This window comes from Oryctolagus cuniculus, chromosome 4, assembly GCF_964237555.1.
Source record: "Oryctolagus cuniculus chromosome 4, mOryCun1.1, whole genome shotgun sequence".
NCBI classification, from domain to species: Eukaryota; Metazoa; Chordata; class Mammalia; order Lagomorpha; family Leporidae; genus Oryctolagus; species Oryctolagus cuniculus.
Window position 1 is genome coordinate 173,240,725 of NC_091435.1, and position 21,902 is coordinate 173,262,626.

The 21,902-nt window shown below is 43.6% G+C and overlaps 1 protein-coding gene across 2 annotated transcripts in view; it reads right to left on the reverse strand.

Moving 5' to 3' along the window:
* Positions 1-21,902, reverse strand: part of TRANK1 (tetratricopeptide repeat and ankyrin repeat containing 1) — a 164,754-nt gene that overhangs the window by 81,449 nt on the left and 61,403 nt on the right. For both annotated transcript variants that reach the window (XM_008266129.4, XM_070072953.1), the window contains 3 exons: positions 19,704-19,787; positions 18,933-19,071; positions 7,572-7,703 (listed from right to left, as the gene is read on the reverse strand). In XM_008266129.4, the coding sequence (XP_008264351.1) occupies positions 7,572-7,703; positions 18,933-19,071; positions 19,704-19,787 (355 nt within the window). The remainder of the gene's footprint in view (positions 1-7,571; positions 7,704-18,932; positions 19,072-19,703; positions 19,788-21,902) is intronic.

Consider the following 21,902-nt stretch of genomic DNA (forward strand, 5'->3'; position numbering starts at 1 on the left):
ACAATGAAGTGCATGGGTTTAATACCCATCTCCGGCTCCTGACTCCAGCTTCCAGCTACTTCAGACCTGAGATGCAATATTAATGGCTCAAAAAGTAAAATCTTGACACCCGTCCAAAATCTTTAAATAAAAAAACTAATATCTATGCAGGTACTATTAGGTAAAGATAGCCAAGATACAGTACTCTGAGGAAAAAACAACTTGCTGAATAGAATGTTTATAGAATGTGCCCACATTTATATTTAAAAGGGAAAAATTGGCTTTATATAACACATTCTGGCAAGATTCACAAAAATGTTTTGGTCATTGATTCGTAAAATGGGATTTACTTTTTTTTTAAATGATTTTATTTATTTATTTGACAGGTAGAGTTACAGACAGTGAGAGGGAGAGCCAGAGAGAAAAGTCTTCCATCCTCTGGTTCACTCCCCAAATGGCCATAATGGCCGGAGCTGGGCCAATCTGAAGCCAGAAGCCACGAGCTCCCGCCAGGTCTCCTACACAAGTGCAGGGGCCCAAGGACTTGGGCCATCTTCTACTGCTTTCCTAGGCCACAGCAGAGAGCTGCATGGGAAGAGGAGCAGCCGGGACTCAAACCGGCACCCCTATGGGATGCCAGCAATGCAGGCAGAGGATTAACCTACTGCACCATGGCGTCGGCCCTGGGATTTACTTTATATTCCATACCCTTCTGAAGTATTTGAAGTGTTCATGAAGAGCATGAACTTTTAATTTTCCCCCTTAAACTTGTTAAAATTAAGATACACTAGTCATACACCATAAAATTCATCATTTTAAAGTATGTAATTCAATGAGTTTTAGTCTATTTATGAAGCTGTACAACCATCACTGCTATCTGATTCTACAACATTTTCTTCATTCCCAAAAGAAACATCATACTCATTAGCAATTAATCTCTATGACCCTCCTCCCCCACACTGGCAACCCTTTCTGTCTCTAGGTATTTCTACATTCTGGACATCTTAGATAAATGGCAACTTAAAACATGTAACCTTTTGTGCCTGACTTCACTCACTTAGTATATTTGCAAGGTTCATCATAATATAAAATGTATCAATATCCCTTCCTTTATACGGCTGAGTAATATTCCACTGCATGGATTACACTGCCCTTTGTTTTTCATTCATCATTTGATGGAGTTTCAGGTGTTTTCACTTTTTGGCTATTAAGAATAATGCTGACTGATAACCAATATGGAGATTGAATCTTATTTCGAAAAAAAAAAAAAGAATAATGCTGCTATGAATAATCTCAGATTTTTGTTTTGGCATGTGTATAGTTTGAGATATACACTTGGGTGCAGCATTTCTGTGTCTAGCAATAACTGTTTAAGTTTCAGAGAAACTGCCAGAATGTTTTTCAAAACAAATGGACCATTTCTCTTACCCACCAGCAACGTATAAAAGTAAGGTTTTTTCACATCCTTGCCAACAATCAGTATTATCTGCCTTTTTTTTTTTTTTAGTCATCCCTGTGGATACTAATTACACCTTAAATTTTTAAACTACTTTTTTTTTAAAACTTTTATTTAATGAATATAACTTTCCAAAGTACGACTTATGGATTACAATGGCTTCCCCCCCATACCGTCCTTCCCACCCACAACCCTCCCCTTTCCCACTCCCTCTCCCCTTCCATTCACATCAACATTCATTTTCGATTATCTTAATATACAGAAGATCAGCTTAGTATACATTAAGTATGGATTTCAACAGTTTGCTCCCACACAGAAACATAAAGTGAAAAATAATAGATGATTTTTTTTAAATGATGATGAAATCAGAGCAGACCTATTGTCATGTTTAATCCCAGTGAGAGTCAAGTTGGGAATTGATAATTTCTTTTTTTTTTTTTTTTTACAGAGGATCAGTTTAGTATGCATTAAGTAAGGATTTCAACAGTTTGCACCCCCATAGAAACACAAAGTGAAATATATTGTTTGAGTACTCGTTATAGCATTAAATCTCAATGTACAGCACATTAAGGATAGAGATCCTACATGAGGAGTAAGTGCACAGTGACTCCTGTTGTTGACTTTACCAATTGACACTCCTGTCTATGGCATCAGTAATCTCCCTATGCTCCAGTCTTGAGTTTCCAAGGCTATGGAAGCCCTCTGAGTTCTCCGACTCTTATCTTGTTTAGACAAGGTCATAGTCAAAGTGGAGGTTCTCTCCTCCCTTCAGAGAAAGGTACCTCCCTCTTTGAAGACCCGTTCTTTCCACTGGGATCTCACTCGCAGAGATCTTTTGCCAGAGTGTCTTGGCTTTCCATGCCTGAAATACTCTCATGAGCTTTTCAGCCAGCTCCGAATGCCTTTAGGGCTGATTCTGAGGCCAGAGTGCTATTTAGGACATCCGCCATTCTATGAGTCTGCTGAGTATCCCACCTCCCATGCTGGATCACTCTCCCCTTTATTTACTCCATCGGTTAGCGTTAGCAGGTACTAGACTTGTCTATGTGCTCCCTTTGACTCCCAGTCCCTCCACCATGACCAACTGTGAACTGAAATTGATCACCTAGAACAGTGAGATGGCATTGGTACATGCCACCTCAATGGGATTGAATTGGAATCCCCTGGTATGCTTCCAACTCCACCACTTGGGGCAAGTCAGCCTGAGCATGTCCCAAATTATACATCTCTTCCCTCTCCCATTCCCACTCACATGTTCAACAGGGATCACATTTCAGTTAATTTTCAACACTTAAGAATACGATTCCAAGAAGCCTACAACACATGAATAGACAAAAAGATGAGTAAAATACAATGCAGGCTGGCTCCGTGGCTCACTAGGCTAAACCTCTGCCTGCGGCGCTGGCACACCGGGTTCTAATCCCGGTCGGGACGCCAGATTCTGTCCCGGTTGCCCCTCTTCCAGGCCAGCTCTCTGCTGTGGCCCGGGAGTGCAGTGGAGGATGGCCCAAGTGCTTGGGCCCTGCACCCCACGGGAGACCAGGAGAAGCACCTGGCTCCTGCCTTCGGATCAGCGCAGTGCGCCAGCCGCAGCGTGGCGGTTGCAGTGCGCCGGCCACGGCGGCCATTGGAGGGTGAACCAACAGCAAAGGAAGACCTTTCTCTCTGTCTCGCTCTCTCTCACTGTCCACTCTGCCTGTCAAAAAAAAAAAAAAAGAATACAATGCAGTGTCCAGAATGAGTGTCATCTCAAACCACAGATGTTAAAACAGACTTTTACACAGAGTTGGGGCAAATAGGTAGCCATTTGGAACAAAGACAAAACTGAATCCGGGGCTGGTCTTGTGGCAACAGTTGGTTACGCCTCCGCCTGCAGAGCCAGCATCCCAAGTGGGTGCCAGTTCGTATCCGGGTTGCTCCTCTTCTGATCCAGCTCTCTACTATGGCCTGAGAAAGCAGTAGAAGATGGTCCAAGTCCTTGGGCCCCTGCACCCATGTGGGAGACCAGGAAGAAGCTCCTGGCTTCAGACTGGCCCAGCTCCAGCCTTTGTGGCCATTTGAGAAGTGAACCAGCAGATGGAAGACTTCTCTATCTCTCCCTCTCTGTCTGTAACTCTGCCTCTCAAATAAATAAATAAACCTTAAAAAAAATCCTGAATCCTTACATTAACTCCAGTGGATCAAGGATCCAAACGTGGGGGAAGAAAACTGAGTGAGGGCAGGCATTTTGTTCAATGGCTGGGATGCCACTGGGATGCCCACATCCCATACTGGATGCCTGGCTTCAAGCCATGGCCCCACTCCCAATTCCAGGTCCCTGCTACTGTGCATCTTGGGAGGCAGCAGGTAATGTCCAAGTATTTGGATCCCTATCACCTACACATGGTTGACTCAGATTGAGTTCCCTGCTTCTGGATTCAGCATGGCCCAGCTCCAGTGACTGTGAACACTAGAGATTTGGGGACTGAACAAGTGAAGGGGAGCTCACTCACTCTCTCTCTCTCAAGTAAATTAATTAAAAATTAAACTCCCCCCCAAAAAAGAGCCAAAGTATCCTCCAAATGGCTAACATAACCCTAGTAAAAGGGGTGAGTAAAAAGATGATAACATTTTGACTAATGTTCTAAGGCTGAAAATCAAAAGTACTAAGCATAAATTAACCTCAAATGAACATAAATCTACTCAGTACGTGTGTTTCTCACAGGTGTATGGGTTTGCCAATCTGAAATATAGTGTAGATGATAGGTGTTACAATTTTGAAAAGGCTAATGATCACAGTGTTGGACTGACATGAGAGGTATCAGTACAAACTCATGATTTTTAATATAAAAGATGCAGACAAATACAGTGATGCAGATATGGGTATCATGCATTAGTACAGATTTGTGTATCCTAGCTCCATCTACTGAGAAGTCCCAGAAACAGTGGTGCTCAAGTTAGTTACGACACAGTTAGTAACAGATTCTGTTTCCTACACCATTCTCTACCAGCAGGAACCAGGAACCCTTTTAGAAGTGGTTGATTCCAGAAATTAGCCAGGGAGCACTCTAGGTGAGACTGGGGCATTCTGTATTACATGAACGAAAGAAGTGCCCCCAAAAAGATGGAGGCTTGTCAAAAGGATAGAGGGGTCAATCTGAGGCAATGCCTCATATCTAAATGTGGAACAATGTGAGCAGTGAAACAATAAAGATAACTCTGGATTTTATCCCACAGAATAAAATAAACATCCAGGAATCCATATTACAAATAATTAAATGAATACATGGAGAGATGGAATAGCTCTTCATTACAGAATTCAGAAAAAAAAATGAGAGTCCTGTCTGGAAATATTTCTTCTGGAGGACTTTCAGGGTGGGATTGTCTAAGGAGAGCAAAATGACCAATGGCACAGACTTAAATTATTAGGTTGATGTTTGCTGGAGCCTGTTCACAAGGTTGTCTAAAACTGTTGCAAGCAAGTTCATTAAACTTAAAATAAATACAGTTTATTAAAAAAAAAAACCATCGCTCAGAACTATTTTACAATACTTTGCTATTACCTGTGATATGTCTTTCTTCACATCTATCTTAGATGTATCTGTATGGTGAAAATACATACAATAGAGCACTGCTCTACATCTCTTCCCCACTCCAGGTTTAGTGAGGTCATGGTGGCAGCATGAAGTTGATCACTGTGTGAGTATTCACACCATCACAATTAACAAACAGTGCAATTCAGGGCTTCTCTTTTAGAAATCCAGGGTTTTTTTGTTTGTTTAAAGATTTATTTATTTGAAAGTCAGTTATACAGAGGGAGGGAGAGAGGGAGAGAGGGAGAGACAGAGAGGCAGAGAGACAGAGACCTTTCATCTGCTGGCTCACTCTTCAAATGGTCACAACTGCCTGGGGTTAGATAGGGCTGAAGCCAGGAGCCAGGAGCTTCTTCCAGGTCTCCAATGTGGGTGCAGGGGTGCAAGTACTCGGGCCTTCTTCCTTGCTTTCCCAGGCCAATAGCAGGGAGATAGATTGGAAGTGGAACACCCAGGTTTCAAATCGGTGCCCATATGGGATGTAGGCACTGCAGGTTAAAGCTTAACCTGCTATGCCACAACCATGGCCCCACCAGTTTTTAAACTTCTGCCACAACACTACCACCTTTAAGAAGGCACTACACGTAGGAGAGTCAGTACCAAGTGTTAGTGAGGATGGCAAGAAACTGTCACACAATGCTGGTGGGATTTAAGTGGTGCAGCTGCTGTGGTAAACAGCCGGGCAGTTTCTCCAAAGAGCAAACACAGCATTCCCACAGGATCTGGCAATTCCACTGCTAGGGTATCTAGCTGAGAAAGTGAAAACATTAGTGCACACCAAAACGTAGATATGAATGTGGCTGTGGTTTGAACATAGTGTAAGTGTGTCTCCCAATGGTTCATGTGTTGAAGGTTTGGTCTCCAGTGCAGCAATGTTAGCAGGTAGTGAAGCCTTCCAGAAGTGTGGCACTGGGGGCACTGATCTCAGAATGAATTAACGTAGTTCGCAGGAGATCCTGGATCAGTTCCACAAGAGGATTTGTAAAAGAACAAGCTTGACCCTTCCCCACTGCTTGGCTCACCATGTGATCTCTTCTCTTGCACATGCTACCACCATGATATCATCTCCATAGGATGCAACCAAGGAGGGCCTCACTGAGCAGTCAGTGCCATTGCTTGGAACCTCCCAAACTGTGAGCTAAATAAACTTTTTCTCCTTATACATTACACAGACTCTGGCATTCTGTTATATCAACAGAAAACTGATTAATACACGTTTATAAAAGCATTACTCATAATAGCCAAAAACTGGAAACAACTCAAATGTCCATCAACTGATGAATACACAGAATGTGATATATTCATATCTATATAATAGCATATTACTTAGCAATAAAACAGCATGAAGTACAGAGCAATGCTACAACACCGATGAATCTTGGAAACGTGCTAGTGAAAGCAGCCAGCCTCAGGAACCACATATTATAGGACTCCATTTCTATGAAATGTCCAAAACAGGCAAATCCATTGAAACAAAGTAAGTTAGCAGCTGCTTAGGGCTGGAGGCATAAGGGGAATCAGGGAATGACTGCTTCTGGACATGGGGCTTCTTCTGGGGATTAGAAACTCTGTGACTATACTAAACAGCATTAAATTGGACACTTTAAACAGCGAAATTACATAGTACATAAGCTCCCTATCAATAAAACTCAAAAAACCTATCCATAGTACATTCCTTCTCTGGTTCCCTGGACATAGGTTTCTGGGTCCCAGTTCAGCTGGGAATGGTATTAGAGAAACAGCCTGCTCTGGGCTGCTGTGGAGACATGCTGAAGACAGAAAACTTGACTTTCCTCTGGCTATGTCTAGTCCACAGGCATGTTTAATTCTGAGCCAAATGTGAAAATCAAGATTTCAGTTTCAGAAATTCCGATTTCCAATGTCTCTTGCCATCAGAAGTTGATAGCCTGGCCTCATTCTCATCATCAATTCCAGTCTGCAGCAGAACTAGGCACAGGCTCCCCACCACCCGTATCATCCCCCTCCCATGGAGGCTGATGGTCCATTACCATTAGGAGGAAAACATACTTTCCTCCATCCAAAACAGGTTTCTGAAAGCCTCAGGAAACTTGAGTGCCACCCAGAGGGCTGTGTGGGAGTGAATATGATCTTGTATCTGACAGCCTAACAAAAGTTTTGTGTCAAGTATTGTGTATCTAAAGAGCCAGTTTTCCAGGCATGTGCCAGCACCAGGCTTCCATGTGGCCCATCTGGTCCCAGTGGGCATGGGAGGATGAAAACCTTGTGTGAGATCCTGAGTGCTGTTGTCTGACCCACAAGAGAGCTCCAGCAGCCAAGACCGCAGTAGGCAGTCATGGGATGAGGGAAAGAATGAGGCAGCCAGAAACCCACGTCCTCGAGGCCTTCAATCCCACAGAAATAATTTAGAGCTGAAAGAGCACATGGTGTCCAGCAAATCTTCCTTCTGTCCTCCACCTCCTTTCAGCATCAGCCTCCTGTGCATGCCACAGGATGGCACAGGGTCCAAGTGTGTGGAGTTGTGTGGGTGTCTAATGCCTGAAATCATGCAGCCCACAGCACCCTCTGGTGGCCTTGATACTTACGCTTGATGAGATACCCTGAGGAGCGGACAGCGACGATGTGCAGGACAGTGCGGCCAGTCTCGTCTTTCTGGTTGATGTGTCCTTTCCATTCGGGCTTGTGCTCCATTAGCCACCTGAAAAGTTGGTTTTCCTCTAAAGAGAATTAAAAGGAGTTAGATGTTAATTTCTACATTTAGAAAACCAGCAAAGCAAATCAATGGGTATTAATTGAAGGTAATCAAATGTGGAATCAACATGTTTCCACAAATGTGTGGGGAGACACAGAGTTTGTAAACAGTAAAGATGAGTTCAGAAAGCTGCTCATCATAGTCTTGGGTCAGATTCCCTAGAAAGCTGAAACGTGGATTCTCATACTGTGACTTGTTGAGAACAAGCTCTCAGGAGAAAGAAAGTGAAGGAAGCAGGACAGGGCAAGAGAAGGAGCTGAGCAAGGAAGTGACCTGCACAAGAGTGCGTTCCAGCCTGATCCAGAGGCACTCTGGAGTGCGAACTGCAGCACAGCAAGGCCCCACTGGAGGCCAGAGTCAGACCTAGTGGATCTCCATGCTGGTTGATCAGGACTACAGAGGCCCCAGGGAGGGAGGTGGAGTTGCGGGACAACCTCCCTGGAAAGTGGTGCTTATTGGCAAACAGCAGCTATCTGATCAAGGGGTGAGTGGGAGCAGGCAGCCGCCAGCACTGACAGCAGGTGGGATGGGAGCACTGAAGGTCCACTAAGGGAAGGTTCAAAGAGGGGTGAGAATTTGTAGTTTTTAAGGATCGAAAGCCCTTCCTGAAACTGGGGAGATAGGGTGGACACGCGAGGAGGACACGGACAGCTGAGACTCAGGACACCAGCAGGAGTGTGTACGCACCAGTGCTGGAAGCCGACGTGAGACGGTGCGCTTGCCCAGCACCGTGGCACAGCTGCCGCCGCCCCTCCCCCAACACACCCTGGGACGGACACTGAGACACGCATGACTGAGTGGGGGAGGAAATAGAAAACGGAACAGAGTGAGTGGCGCCTGCGGAGAGAGTGCACGATTCAGGGGTACTAATTGAGAGACTGAGTAAGCCAGTATCTCTTGGTGCCTCCCGCGAGCTCCAGCAGGCGGGAAGCACCCATTTTGTCTGTTTACATTTGGGCTTAAAGAAGAACTGTCTTTGCCTCCATACTAACCTTCGGAGGCGGAGCCCAAAGGTGGAGCGGAACAACAGGACACTTCTTGCTCAAGGGAGGGCAGCTCAAAGCCCTGACACCCGACTACTCAAGTTACAAGAAAAAAAAGCAAAAAAAAAACAAAAAAAAAAAACAAAAAACTGAATAGCACCTGCCAGTGAGGAAAAAGCGCAGGATCCAGAGCTGCAGAGGGCAGAGAGCAGCCATCCTGTCTGTTTACCTGTGGGCTGTGTAGAGCAGCCTGATTACACTGGATATTGGTAGAGACTCACAGCAGCCTATAGTAGAGGGAAATCAACCTGAAAAATCATCCAGACGGAATGCCAAAAAACAAAACAAAAACCCAAAAAAATACAGAAGAACATATAAATTTGCCAATGGAGCAGGCTAAACCAACCATAACAGAGGCAGAAGAAGAAGTTGAAAACATGCCATAAAAATAATTCAGAAAATTAATAATCAGAATACTTAGAAATAATGAGAAACAGTGTCAAGAGCTGAATGAAAAACAAGCCCAGGGATTAGAGATCCTAAAGAGAAGCCAGAATGAGATACTAGAACTGAAAAACTCAATTGACCATATAAAAAACACCGTGGAATCCCTCGGAAATCGAACAGATGAAATAGAAGACCGAATATCAGAATTCGAAGACAAACTTCCAGAAATAATACAGTCAGTTCAATCGCAGGAAGAAGAAATTAAAAAATTAAAAAATACGGTCGGAGACCTACAAGATTCAATCAATCGGTGTAATGTTCGGATAATAGGAGTCCCTGAGGGGGTGGAAAGAGAGAATGGATTAGAAGGCGTCTTCAACGAAACAATATCAGAAAACTTTAAACAAAGGCAGCTGGATAACAACACACAAATACAACAGATAGCCAGGACTCCGAACAGAGTAGACCAGAAGAGAAATTCACCACGACACCGGTGGCAACACTCAGTTCAGTGACACACAAAGAACAAATCCTAAAATGCGCCAGAGAAAAGCAACAAATCACATTCAGGGGTAAGTCAATCAGACTCACCCCAGACTTCTCATCACAAACACTACAGGCAAGGAGACAATGGCATGATATATTTCAAGTTTTAAAAGACAAACAATGCCAACCTAGAATACTATATCCTGTAAAGCTATCATTTATGAATGAAGGGGAAATAAAGATTTTCCACGACAAACAGAAACTGAAAGAATTTGTATCCACGCGTCCTACCCTACAACACTTGCTCAAAGACATGCTGCACACAGAAATACAAAAACAAGAACTTCACTGCAAAAAAAAGCGAATGTAGAGTAACTCAAAAACAAAGTTCAAAATACATAAACAGCTCGTTTCAGGAAACATGAAGGGGAAAAGACAGTACTTAACAGTAATCACATTGAATGTGAATGGTCTTAATTCCACGACAAAGAGACATAGACTAGCTGATTGGATCAAAAAAGAGAATCCATCTATATGCTGCCTTCAGGAGACACACCTCATCAGCAAAGATGCACGCAGACTGAAAGTGAAAGGATGGAAAAAGATACTCCAAGCTAATGGAAATCAAAAAAGAGCTGGTGTGGCCATTCTAATATCAGACAAAATAGACTTTAACATAAAAACTATTAGAAGAGACAGAGAAGGGCACTATATAATGATTAAAGGATCTATCCAACAGGAAGATATTACTATTATAAATGTATACGCACCTAATTACAGGGCGCCTGGCTACCTGAAAGAATTACTAAAGGATTTAAAGGGAGATATAGACTCAAATACAATAGTTACAGGGGACTTCAACACCCCATTCTCACCAATGGACAGATCAACCAGACAGAAATTCAACAAGGAAACAACAGAGCTAATTGACGCCATAGACCAAATAGACCTAATAGATATCTTCAGAACCTTCCACCCCACAGACACAGAGTTCACGTATTTCTCCCCAGTACATGGAACATTCTCTAGGATTGACCATATACTAGGCCATAAAGGGAGCCTCAACAAATTCAAAAAAAATGAAACTATACCATGCAGCTTCTCAGACCATAGAGCAGTGAAACTTGAAATCAACAACCCAAGAATCTCTACACCATATGCAAATATATGGAGAATGGACAACATGATCCTAAATGAACAGTGGGTCATCGAAGAAATTAAAAGAGAAATCAAAAGATTTCTAGAAACAAATGAAAATGATAACACAACCTATCAAAACCTGTGGGACACAGCAAAAGCAGTGCTAAGAGGAAAGTTTATAGCAATTAGTGCCTATATCAAGAAGCTGGAAAGGAACCAAACAAATGAACTCTCCATGTACCTCAAGGATCTAGAAAAACAGCAGCAAATCAAGCCCAAATCCAAAAGGAGGAAAGAAATACTAAAGATCAGAGAAGAAATAAACAGAATTGAAACCAAAAAAAAAAAAAAATACAAAAGATCAACAAAACCAGGAGCTGGTTGTTTGAAAAAAATAAACAAAATTGACACACCATTGGCCCAACTAACCAAAAAAAGGAGAGAGAAGACCCAAATCTGTAAAATCAAAGATAGTAATGGAAATGTAACAACAGACACAACAGAAATAAAAAGAATCATCAGAAACTACTACAAAGAGATGTATGCTAACAAATTGGGGAACCTGGAAGAAATGGATAGATTCCTGGACAAATACAACATTCCTAAACTGAGCCGTGAAGATATAGAAAATCTAAACAGACCCATAACCATGGAAGAAATTGAATCAGTAATAAACGCACTACCGAAAAAGAAGAGCCCAGGACCGGATGGCTTCGCTGCCGAATTTTACCAGACATTTAGAGAACAACTAACCCCAGTTCTTCTCAAATTATTCCAAAAGATTGAAAGAGAGGGAATCCTCCCAAATTCCTTCTACGAAGCCAATATCACCTTAATTCCTAAGCCCAGAAAAGACACAACAGAGAAAGAAAACTACAGACCTATCTCCCTGATGAACATAGATGCAAAAATACTCAATAAAATTCTGGCAAACCGAATCCAACTACACATCAGAAAGATCATTCACCCGGACCAAGTGGGATTTATCCCTGGTATGCAGGGATAGTTCAATATTCAAAAGTCAATCAATGTAATACATCACATTAATAAATTGAGAAACAAAAATCATATGGTTATCTCAATAGATGCAGAGAAAGCATTTGACAAAATACAACACCCTTTCATGATGAAAACCCTAAGCAAATTGGGGTTAGAAGGAACATTCCTCAACACAATTAAGGCAGTCTATGATAAACCAAAGGCCAGCATCATATTGAATGGGGAAAAGTTGGAGGCATTTCCATTGAAAACTGGCACCAGACAGGGATGCCCACTCTCACCATTGCTATTCAATATAGTCCTAGAAGTGTTAGCCAGAGCCATCAGGCAAGAAAAAGAAATTAAAGGGATACAAATGGGAAAGAAGGAAGTTAAACTATCCCTGTTTGCAGATGACATGATACTATATATAGGGGACCCAATAAACTCCTATAAGAGACTACTGGAACTCATAGAAGAGTTTGGTAAAGTAGCAGGATACAAAATCAAAGCTCAGAAATCAACAGCCTTTGTATACACAGACAATGCCAGGGTCGAGGAAGAACTACTAAGATCAATCCCATTCACGATAGCCACAAAAACAATAAAGTACCTTGGAATAAATTTAACCAAGGAGGTCAAAGACCTCTATGATGAAAATTACAAAACACTAAAGAAAGAAATAGAAGACGACATAAAAAAATGGAAAAACCTGCCATGCTCATGGATTGGAAGAATCAATATCATCAAAATGTCCATTCTCCCAAAAGCAATTTACAAGTTCAATGCAATACCAATCAAAATACCAAAGTCATTCTTCAAAGACCCAGAAAAAATGATGCTGAAATTCATATGGAGAAACAGGAGACCCAGAATAGCTAAAGCAATCCTTAACAATAAAAACAAGGCCGGAGGCATCACAATTCCAAACTTCAAGGCATACTACAGGGCAGTTATAATCAAAACAGCCTGGTACTGGTACAAAAACAGATGGATAGACCAATGGAACAGAATAGAAACACCGGAGATCAATCCAAACATCTATAACCAACTCATATTTGACAAAGGACCTAAAACCAACCCCTGGAACAAGGACAGCCTCTTCAACAAATGGTGCTGGGAAAACTGGATGTCCACATGTCGCAGTATGAAGCAAGACCCCTACCTTACACCTTATACAAAAATCCACTCAACATGGTTCAAAGAACTAGAGATGCGCCACGACACCATGAAACTAATTGAGAGCATAGGGGAAACCCTTCAAGATATCGGAACAGGCGAAGAATTCCTGGAGAAGACCCCACAGGCACGGGTAATCAAAGATAAAATAAACAAATGGGATTACCTCAAATTGAAGAGTTTCTTAACAGCAAAGGAAACAGTCAGGAAAGCGAAGAGGCAACCAACAGAATGGGAGACGTTATTCGCAAACCACACAACAGATAAAGGATTAACAACTAGAATCTACACAATGATCAAAAAACACCACAGAATCAAAACAAACAAACAACCAAATAAAAAAATGGGCCAAGCACCTTAACAGACATTTTTCAAAAGAAGAAATCCAAATGGCCAACAGACACATGAAAAAATGCTCAGGATCCCTAGCCATCAGGGAAATGCAGATCAAAACCACAATGAGATACCACCTCACTCCGGTTAGATTGGCTTACATACAGAAATCAACCAACAACAGATGCTGGCGAGGATGTGGAGAAAAGGGGACACTAATCCACTGTTGGTGGGAATGCAAACTGGTAAAGCCACTATGGAAGACAGTCTGGAGAGTCCTCAGAAACCTGAATATAGCACTACCACAGGACCCAGCCATCCCACTCCTTGGAATATACCCAAATGGAATTAAAGGGGTGAAAAAAGCCATTTGCACCTCAATATTTGTTGCAGCTCAATTCACAATAGCTAAGACATGGAATCAACCTAAATGTCCATCAACGGATGACTGGATAAAGAAACTATGGGATATGTACGCTATGGATCACTATACAGCAGTAAAAAACAATGAAATCCGGGCATTTACAACAAAATGGAGGAAGCTGGAAAACATCATGCTGAGTGAAATAAGCCAGTCCAAAAGGGATAAATACCACATGTTCTCCCTGATCGATGGCAACTAAACGAGCACCTAAAATGATAACCATTGAAGTGAAATGGACACTATGAGAGACAATGACATGAGCAGCCCTTGGCTAGACTATTGAGGAACAACTTACTATTTTGTTCCTTTAGTATTTTTGTTGTTGTTGTTGCTCAATTTGCTCTACACAAGACCACTGGTTGAACTCTGCAATCAATGCACAACCATTCTTAAGCGTTTAAAAATTAACAGAAAATTGATCTCTGTGGAACATGGGAGTGGGAATAAGAGAGGGAGGAGATATATAGGATGGCACATACTCACTCAGACCTACCTCCAATGGTGGAACTGGAAATGTGCCAGGGGATTTCAACTCAACCTTACCAAGGAGGCAGGTACCAATGCCAGCACACTTGGTAAAGTGACAAATATAAATACACAACTTATCAAAAAGATAGGGTAAGTGTCAAAGAGATTACACAAATAAGACCAGTGTAAGCAAATAATGAAAGATAGAATCAAAAGGGAGAGAATGATCCTGCGGGGGAAGCAGAACACACAGCAGACTCATAGAATGGCAAATGCCCAAAACAGCACTCCTGCCTCAGTATCAACCCTTGGGACATTCGGATCCGACTAAAAGGTCCATGAGAGTCTCACAAGCATGGAAAGACATGACACGGTGGCAAAAAACAATCTAAATGAAAGATCCTGGTGAATAAGACCCCAGCAGAAGGATCAGGCCATCAAGGAGAGAGGCGCCTTTCTCTGAAGGGAGGAAGGAACCTCCACTGTGATACGGCCTTGACTAAACAAATTCAGAGTTGGTGAACTCAAGGGGCTTCCATAGCCTAGACAGCTCATAGCAAGAGTCTCGGGTAATTGCTGACATCATAAATAAGAGTGCCAATTGTTAAATCAACAACGGGAGTCACTGGGTGCATGCTCCCCACACAGGATCTCTGTCCTTAATATGTTTAACTATGAAACTCAAAAAACAACACTACTAGTCGAACAATACCCTATACCTGGTTCAGTTGTGTGAGTGCAACCTGTTGAAATCCCTGCTTAGTATATACTAAGTTGATCTTCAATATATGAAGGTAATTGAAAATGAAACATGATGAAGGGCGGGATGGGAGAGGGAATGGGTGAGGGGAGGGCCACGGGAGGGAGGGAGGTCGGGGGGGAAGCCACAACAATACAAAAGATGCATTTTATATTCTACTTAAAACTATTGGTTGAACTCTGTAATTAATACACAATTACTCTTAGGTGTTTAATTAATGCTATAACTAGTACTCAAATAGTATTTTACACTTTGTGTTTCTGTGTGGGAGCAAAATGTGGAAATCTTTACTTAACATACGCTAAATTGATCTTCTGTATATAAAGATAATTGAAAATTAATCATGATGTGAAGGGGAAGGGGAGAGGGAGTGGGAGAGGGGAGCGTTGTGGGTGGGAGGGAAGATACGGGGGGGAGGACGCTATTGTGGTCCACAAGCTGTACTTTGGAAATTTATGCTCATTAAATAAAAAAAAAAAAAAAGCAATGGGCACCAGCAACCTCCACATTAACCAACAAGCCAGCATCCCTGATTAGATTACCCTCCTGCCTTATTCCCCAAAGGCCAGATAGTCTAAAGTCTTTCCTCAGACTCCTTCACCGTAAGTCCTCAGATCCAGGCAAGCCACGTGCCTCTGCCAATCCCGTGGACACCATTCATCAGTGACCATGTCAAGAGTTTTCCTCTGAGAAATCAATCAGGCCATCGTGAAGCCTCATCACACCAGCACCACCTGTAACCTCAGGAACTGAGACTCAGCGGGGAGCCCCGACCTTCACGATCAGAGGCATGCTTCTCTGGGCTTCAATTCCCTAATCTGAAACTGGAGGAACCACCGCCTTTTTACCTGGGAGTAGAATATAAGGTCTCATGGCAGAAAGATGCTGAAAACTTGGAAGAAACTGCCTCTTCTTTCTTTTTCTCTTTTATATTTCTAAATAAAAATAAATAAATGAATAACTAGAAAATCTCATACTCATCCCTGAGTGAAAGAAAGGAAAACATTAAGGGGCTGGCGCTGTGGTGCAGCAGGTTAACACCATGGCCTGAAGCGCTGGCATCACATATGGACCCCGGTTCCAGTCCCAGCTGCTCCTCTTCCCATCCAGCTCTGTGCTGTGGCCTGGGAAAGAAGTAAGAAAACGGCCCAAGTCCTTGGGTCCCTGCACCCATGTGGGAGACCTGGAAGAAGCGCCTGGCTCCTGGCTTTGATCGGCACAGCTCTGGCCACTGCAGCCATCTGAGGAGTGAACCAGCGAATGGAAGACCTCTCTCTGTGTGTCTCTACCTCTCTCTGTAACTCCATCTTTCAAATAAATAAAATAAATCTTAAAAAAAAGTAAGGAAAATATTAAGAAATTCAGACGGAAAATCATTTGGTTGGGGCTAGCACTGTGACACAGCAGATAAAGCTGCCACCTGCAGCACTGACATCCCACATGGGCACCAGTTTGAGTCCCACCTGCTCCATGTTCAATCCAGCTCCCTGCTAATGTGCCTGGGAAGGCAGTGAAGATGGCCCAAGTCCCTGGGTCCCAGCATCCATGTGGAAGACCCAGAAGAAGCTCCTGGCTCCTGGTTTCGGCCTGGCCCAGCTCCAGCCCCTGTGGCCATGTGGGAACTGAACCAGCAGACAAAAGATTGATCTCTCTTTCCTCCTCCATCTCTGTGACTCTGTCTTTCAAATAAATTAATAAATAAATCTTTTTAAAAAAGAAAAAGGCAAGGGCTGGCGCTGTGGCATAGTGGGTAAAGCCGCCGCCTGTAGTGCCAGCTTCCCATATGGACGCCAGTTCAAGTCCTGGCTGATTCACTTCTGATCCAGCTCTCTGCTATGGCCTGGGAAAGCAGTAGAAGATGGCCCAAGTCCTTGGGCCCCTGCAACCACGTGAGAGACCTGGAAGAAACTTCTGGCTCCTGGCTTCAGATCAGCACATCTCCAACTGTTGTGGCCCATTGGGGAGTGAACCAGCAGATGGAGGACTCTCTCTCTCTCTCTCTCTCTCTCTCTCTCTCTCTCTGCTTCTCCTTGTCTCTCTGTGTAACTCTGTCAAATAAATAAATAAATAAATCTTTTTTTAAAAAAGCATCTGACCAAAGATAATGTTTTAATTGTTATTAACCATTTAGGCAAAATTTTCTAGTATCTGATAATTGTTAAAAGCTATGAGTTTAAGGCTACTGTGTGGGCCCAAAGGAACATTTTAAAACCATTCCTTCTGCCTTTTTTCTGCTTTTAAAAAGGGATATGTATTTTTAAGAAAATCTCCATGTAGAGAGAAAACTATCACTTGTTGACTGTTTTGAAAGGGCTCTTAATTTAGACCAGTGCTTTAAACACATTTACAGACTAAGGAACTACAGGAGGGAAGAATACTTAAAATAGTTGTGGGGAGCAACTCGGACTAGACTAAGTTACTGGAATTAAGACTTATTCTATGCATCTGCTCTCCCACAATATGGCGCCGGGAGAGGAGAAAACAGCTTCTACGCAGCTGCCTCTTGCCAACTTGAGTGATGACCTCCAGGAGCTGATCCTGCTCCTGATTGGAGGAGAGCAGCGTACTCGGCGTGTGGGCAGCCGAGTTGGGATTGGCGGAAGAGGACTATAAAGGAGGAGAGAGACAACATGCACCAGGAACATCTAAGGGGAACATCTATCTGAAGGAACACCTGTGCAGCCCCCGAGAGAGCCGGCCGGCGGAGTGCCGCTCCCCTTCCAACCCAGGAAGAACCAGCAGCAAACCCGGGGAGGGCTGAGCAGACAAAAGAACAGCGCAGGGTCCTGTGTCGTTCCTCTACGAAGAGGGGGAGCGACAATAGTTGTGCACATTTTAAAAGTATGCAATGAAAGTATTTATTTTACCTTTAAAGAAAAAAAGAAAGAAACTGGGAGGACTGAATTGACTTGCTTTTAATCAGGCTTTAAAGTAGATGGCCCAAGTCCCTGGGCCCCTGCACCCACGTGGGAGACCTGGAAGAAGCTCCTGGCTCCTGGCTTCAGATCAGCCATTGCGGCCAAGTAGGGAGTGAACCATCGTTATGGAAGACCTACCTCTCTCTCTCGCTCTCTCTCGCTCGCTCTCTCTCTGCCTTTCCTCTCTCTGTGTAACTCTGACTTTCAAATAAATAAATCTTTAAAAACAAATCAGGCTTTACTCTTAAACATCTTACCCATCAATTCCTAACTAAAAAAAAGTCTCTTAGGGATTCCCCAATATATTAAAGTAGTAACAGCAATTCAAATCTGGCCAAAGCAAACTGGAGATCCATGGACTCCATCCCCGACGGGCCCCCACTCCTGAGGAGACAGGGCCGTCTAGAAGAGGCAGGCCAGCCAAGCTCTCTTGGCCCCTTCTGGCTCTACCATGGTAGAGGTAAATGTTCAAATGCTTCAATATCCACCTATGCTTGAAAAGGAAAAGCAAGGTTCTGTCTAAAGTGCATGTGGTTATGGTTGTTTATGATAAAATATTTTAAAATTTAAATCCTATAATAAGATGGTGAGACTTTTTAAAAATAATTTTATAAAACAGCAATCCCTTAGAAGAATCACAACCAAACTCTATCAGCAATGCCACTTTTCCCTCAGGATGCTCCCAGCCACGGGTCCAGAACACAGCGGTCCTCTGCAGTGCAGAGAACGGACTGAGGTAAAACAAAGAAGCAAAGCAAAACCAGAACAGAGAAACACCAAAGCTGCCTCTGTCAGCAGGAAGAGGAAGAAAAGGCCACAGCTTGGTTCAAGAGCTCACTCTCCTTCAAGTCCAAGGCTCCACCTGCTTCCAGGATCTATCCAGGAAAACAGAATCCTTTCAGTTTGGGCCTCGTGTACTACCAGATCCCAAGAGAAGTAAAAATGACGCTCTTTCCCTGATGCTTCATTAATGTGAATGTTCAAGTGGCTAACTGCTGATTCCACTTGAACTCTACACAGTCCCTGTGCTCAGAGCCAGAGGCCAGCTGTGAAGGCAGGCGAATGGGAAAAGACTCACTTGCTTGGATACAGAGTTTCATGAGGGCATGCAGAGGGTAAGGTCCTATTGTCTCAATGCTGGCACCAATGGAGATGAGCCACTGGACTACCTCAGGCACCTGTTTCATTTTCTCCTGAAGTCCAATGAAGACATACTTCTGGGGGGAAAAACACATAGAAAATCATGGCATTCTCTACAATATGAAACTTCAAATTCTTTCATCCAGAGTTTGGATTTGGTAAAATCTGGATTAGCTGTGGCCCCAGCCCAAGATTACTATAACTAACAAATTTGCCAAGAGACAGCTGAAGGGGAAGGTCCAAAATACAAGGTCTGAATTGAAAACCTATGTTTCGGGGCCAGCACTGTGGTACAGCGGGTAAAGCTGCCACCTGCAGTGCCGGCATCCCATATGGGCACCGGTTTGAGTCCTGGCTACTCCACTTCCGATCCACCTCTCTGCTAGTGCCTGGGAGAGCAGTGGAAGATGGCCCAAGCTCTTGGGCCCCTGCACCCATCTAGAGACCTGGAAGAAGCTCCTGGCTTCAGATCAGCCCAGTTCCGGCCATTGCAGCCATTTAGGAAGTGAACCAGCAGATGGAAGATCCATCTCGCTCGCTCTCTCTCTCTCTCTCTCTCTGTCTAGCAGATGGAAGATCCATCTCTCTCTCTCTCTCTGTCTCTCTCTCTCTCTGTCTCTCATCCTCTGCCTTTCTGTAATTCTGCCTTTCAAATAAATAAATAAATCTTTTAAAAAAAGAAAACCTATGTTTCAAGAAGCCACCTTACCTCAAAGAGACTTTTCAGTGATAACTCTGGGACACGAAGATGTCCTGGTAGTTGGTCTTTTTTTGCTGACAGAAGTAAAAATGACTGATGAGGAGAGAAAAAGAAAAGTTGGAATAATATGTTTTCCACTAGATTATCAGAACATGCAGGTTATTATTAAGCTTTAAAACAAACAAAAATAAAATTTAAAACCCTCCAGTTTCATCTCTTTTTTTAAAGCTACCTGCCAAGTTTGTTAGTCTATGCCATGATGATCAAGCACCCTCTGTCAAGCCAACTCCCTGTGCTTGCTGACCAAGGTCTCATCGTATTTCCACAAAGCCAGCTGCGGACGAGAGCAGCTGCTGTCAAGCAGCTCTGCAGACAGTGCAGTGGCAGTGGGTGAGAACGTCAGTCCCTGAACAATTCCTTCAGCACAGCAAACAAAGGACTCAAATCCTTTAGTAATATACCGTCCCAACTGATGCCTTAGCACAAGCCACAAGTACTTGGGGACTATCAGCTCCCGTCCAGGGGTGTGCTGGAGTCGGCTGCTATTAGCTACCGAGCTGACTGTGCACGTCTTCCTAACTCCAAATCCTGGATGTCATATTAGTAGCTGGGAATTGGCTGTAATGGCAGTATTTACATTATGAAACTGGTAAATGCTGCAAATCAAGACTTTTTCAGAGAGCTAGTTGTTAAACCACTGAGCCTAGCTAAGGCCTAAAGAAATTGATTGTGGGAGGTTAAGAAACCTTATGTCACAGAGCACACCCCAGAGACCCTACTGAGATTATCTAGGTATGCCAACGGGTCTAGGAATTCCAGGCTCTGGTATGACCATGACAGAAGACCTAGCTGTGGGGAATCCCACAGGAATCCCAAAAGAGTTATGGAGCACCGGTAACCCAAAAAGAAAGAGAAAAAGCAAAACCAAAATGGAGTTACTTAAGCGAGCAAAACCAAAATGGAGTTACTTAAGCTAAGGCCACTAAGCACCAGGAACTGCCCAGACCATCTGTCAGGACAGACACAGGTGGTGAGGCCTGATAAGGACAGGGGGATATTACATTAGAAGTAGCCAACCAGTTGACTACTGCACTACTTCACCCACACTACCATGACTGGCCACACCCAGAAGACCCCTAAAACACCACTGGTCACACCCAGACACCCCAAAAGATGAGCTTGTGATTGGTGACACCCAGGGCACCTTCACCGCCCACCTACCCCAGGATGAAAAGGCAAGCCTCACAACCGCTCTTCATCCCCTGGGGGACCACGGCTCAGTGGAAGTGAAACTCCGCCCGCGTCTCCACTGACTGAAGCTCTGCTCACCACCCTGCTGGAGCCACCTCGCCTGGACGTCCCAGCTGCTGCCAGAGCTGACATCAGAGCAGGACTGGACCTCTCATCAGGTGACCTCTCCAACCCTTCACCTTGCTGCCCGTCTCAGAACTTTGAGCCTACTGCCCAACTTGCCAGTCATCCCACAACTCCTGCCTGTAAGTATCTGTTCTGAGATCCATCTCTCCGAGTGGTAACGGAGACTCTGGGCTCTGGACTTAGACTTTTCATGACCGTGATATGAACCTTGAGAATGCAGCATTCATATTACACCCCTAGCCATTAGTGTTTAGACTGGTTATGCTTTTATGCTTTGTATGTGTTATACTTATTACTATTGCTGGATATTTCTAGAAACTGCCTTACTCCTAGATGTGTGTTATGACCTGTGGCCTAATGACATATTGAGTAGTATTGACCTTTAGATGTGTGAGATGAATATATATTGAGTAGTATTGAATACTGAATAATGAATTTTACTGAAAAGACTACCACGATTCTGTGTGATTCTTCCCCGTGCTCTGACATGTCGCATTAGTCTTTCTGAGCTGTGTGACAAGTGGTGCTCGCGACACTAGTCTCAGCTCCAACCTCCCCCACACACATGCTTGCCAATAGACTCAGGACCACAGGAACTGAGACATGGCCACGTCTTGCTTCTAGTTCTTTCAGTCTAGTGCCCACTTTTAACTGCTCACACTGAGCAGGCCCCACTGCCCAGATAACACATTCAAGACTCTGAAGGTTCTGATGGTGGCCTGGCTTTTACAAGATGTCTCTGCCTCCAGTGTTTGGGAATTCTCTGGGCCCTACTGAAAGCAAGATGTTGGACCTGCCACTTGGGCTAGATTCCATGGCCTTCCCTGGGCT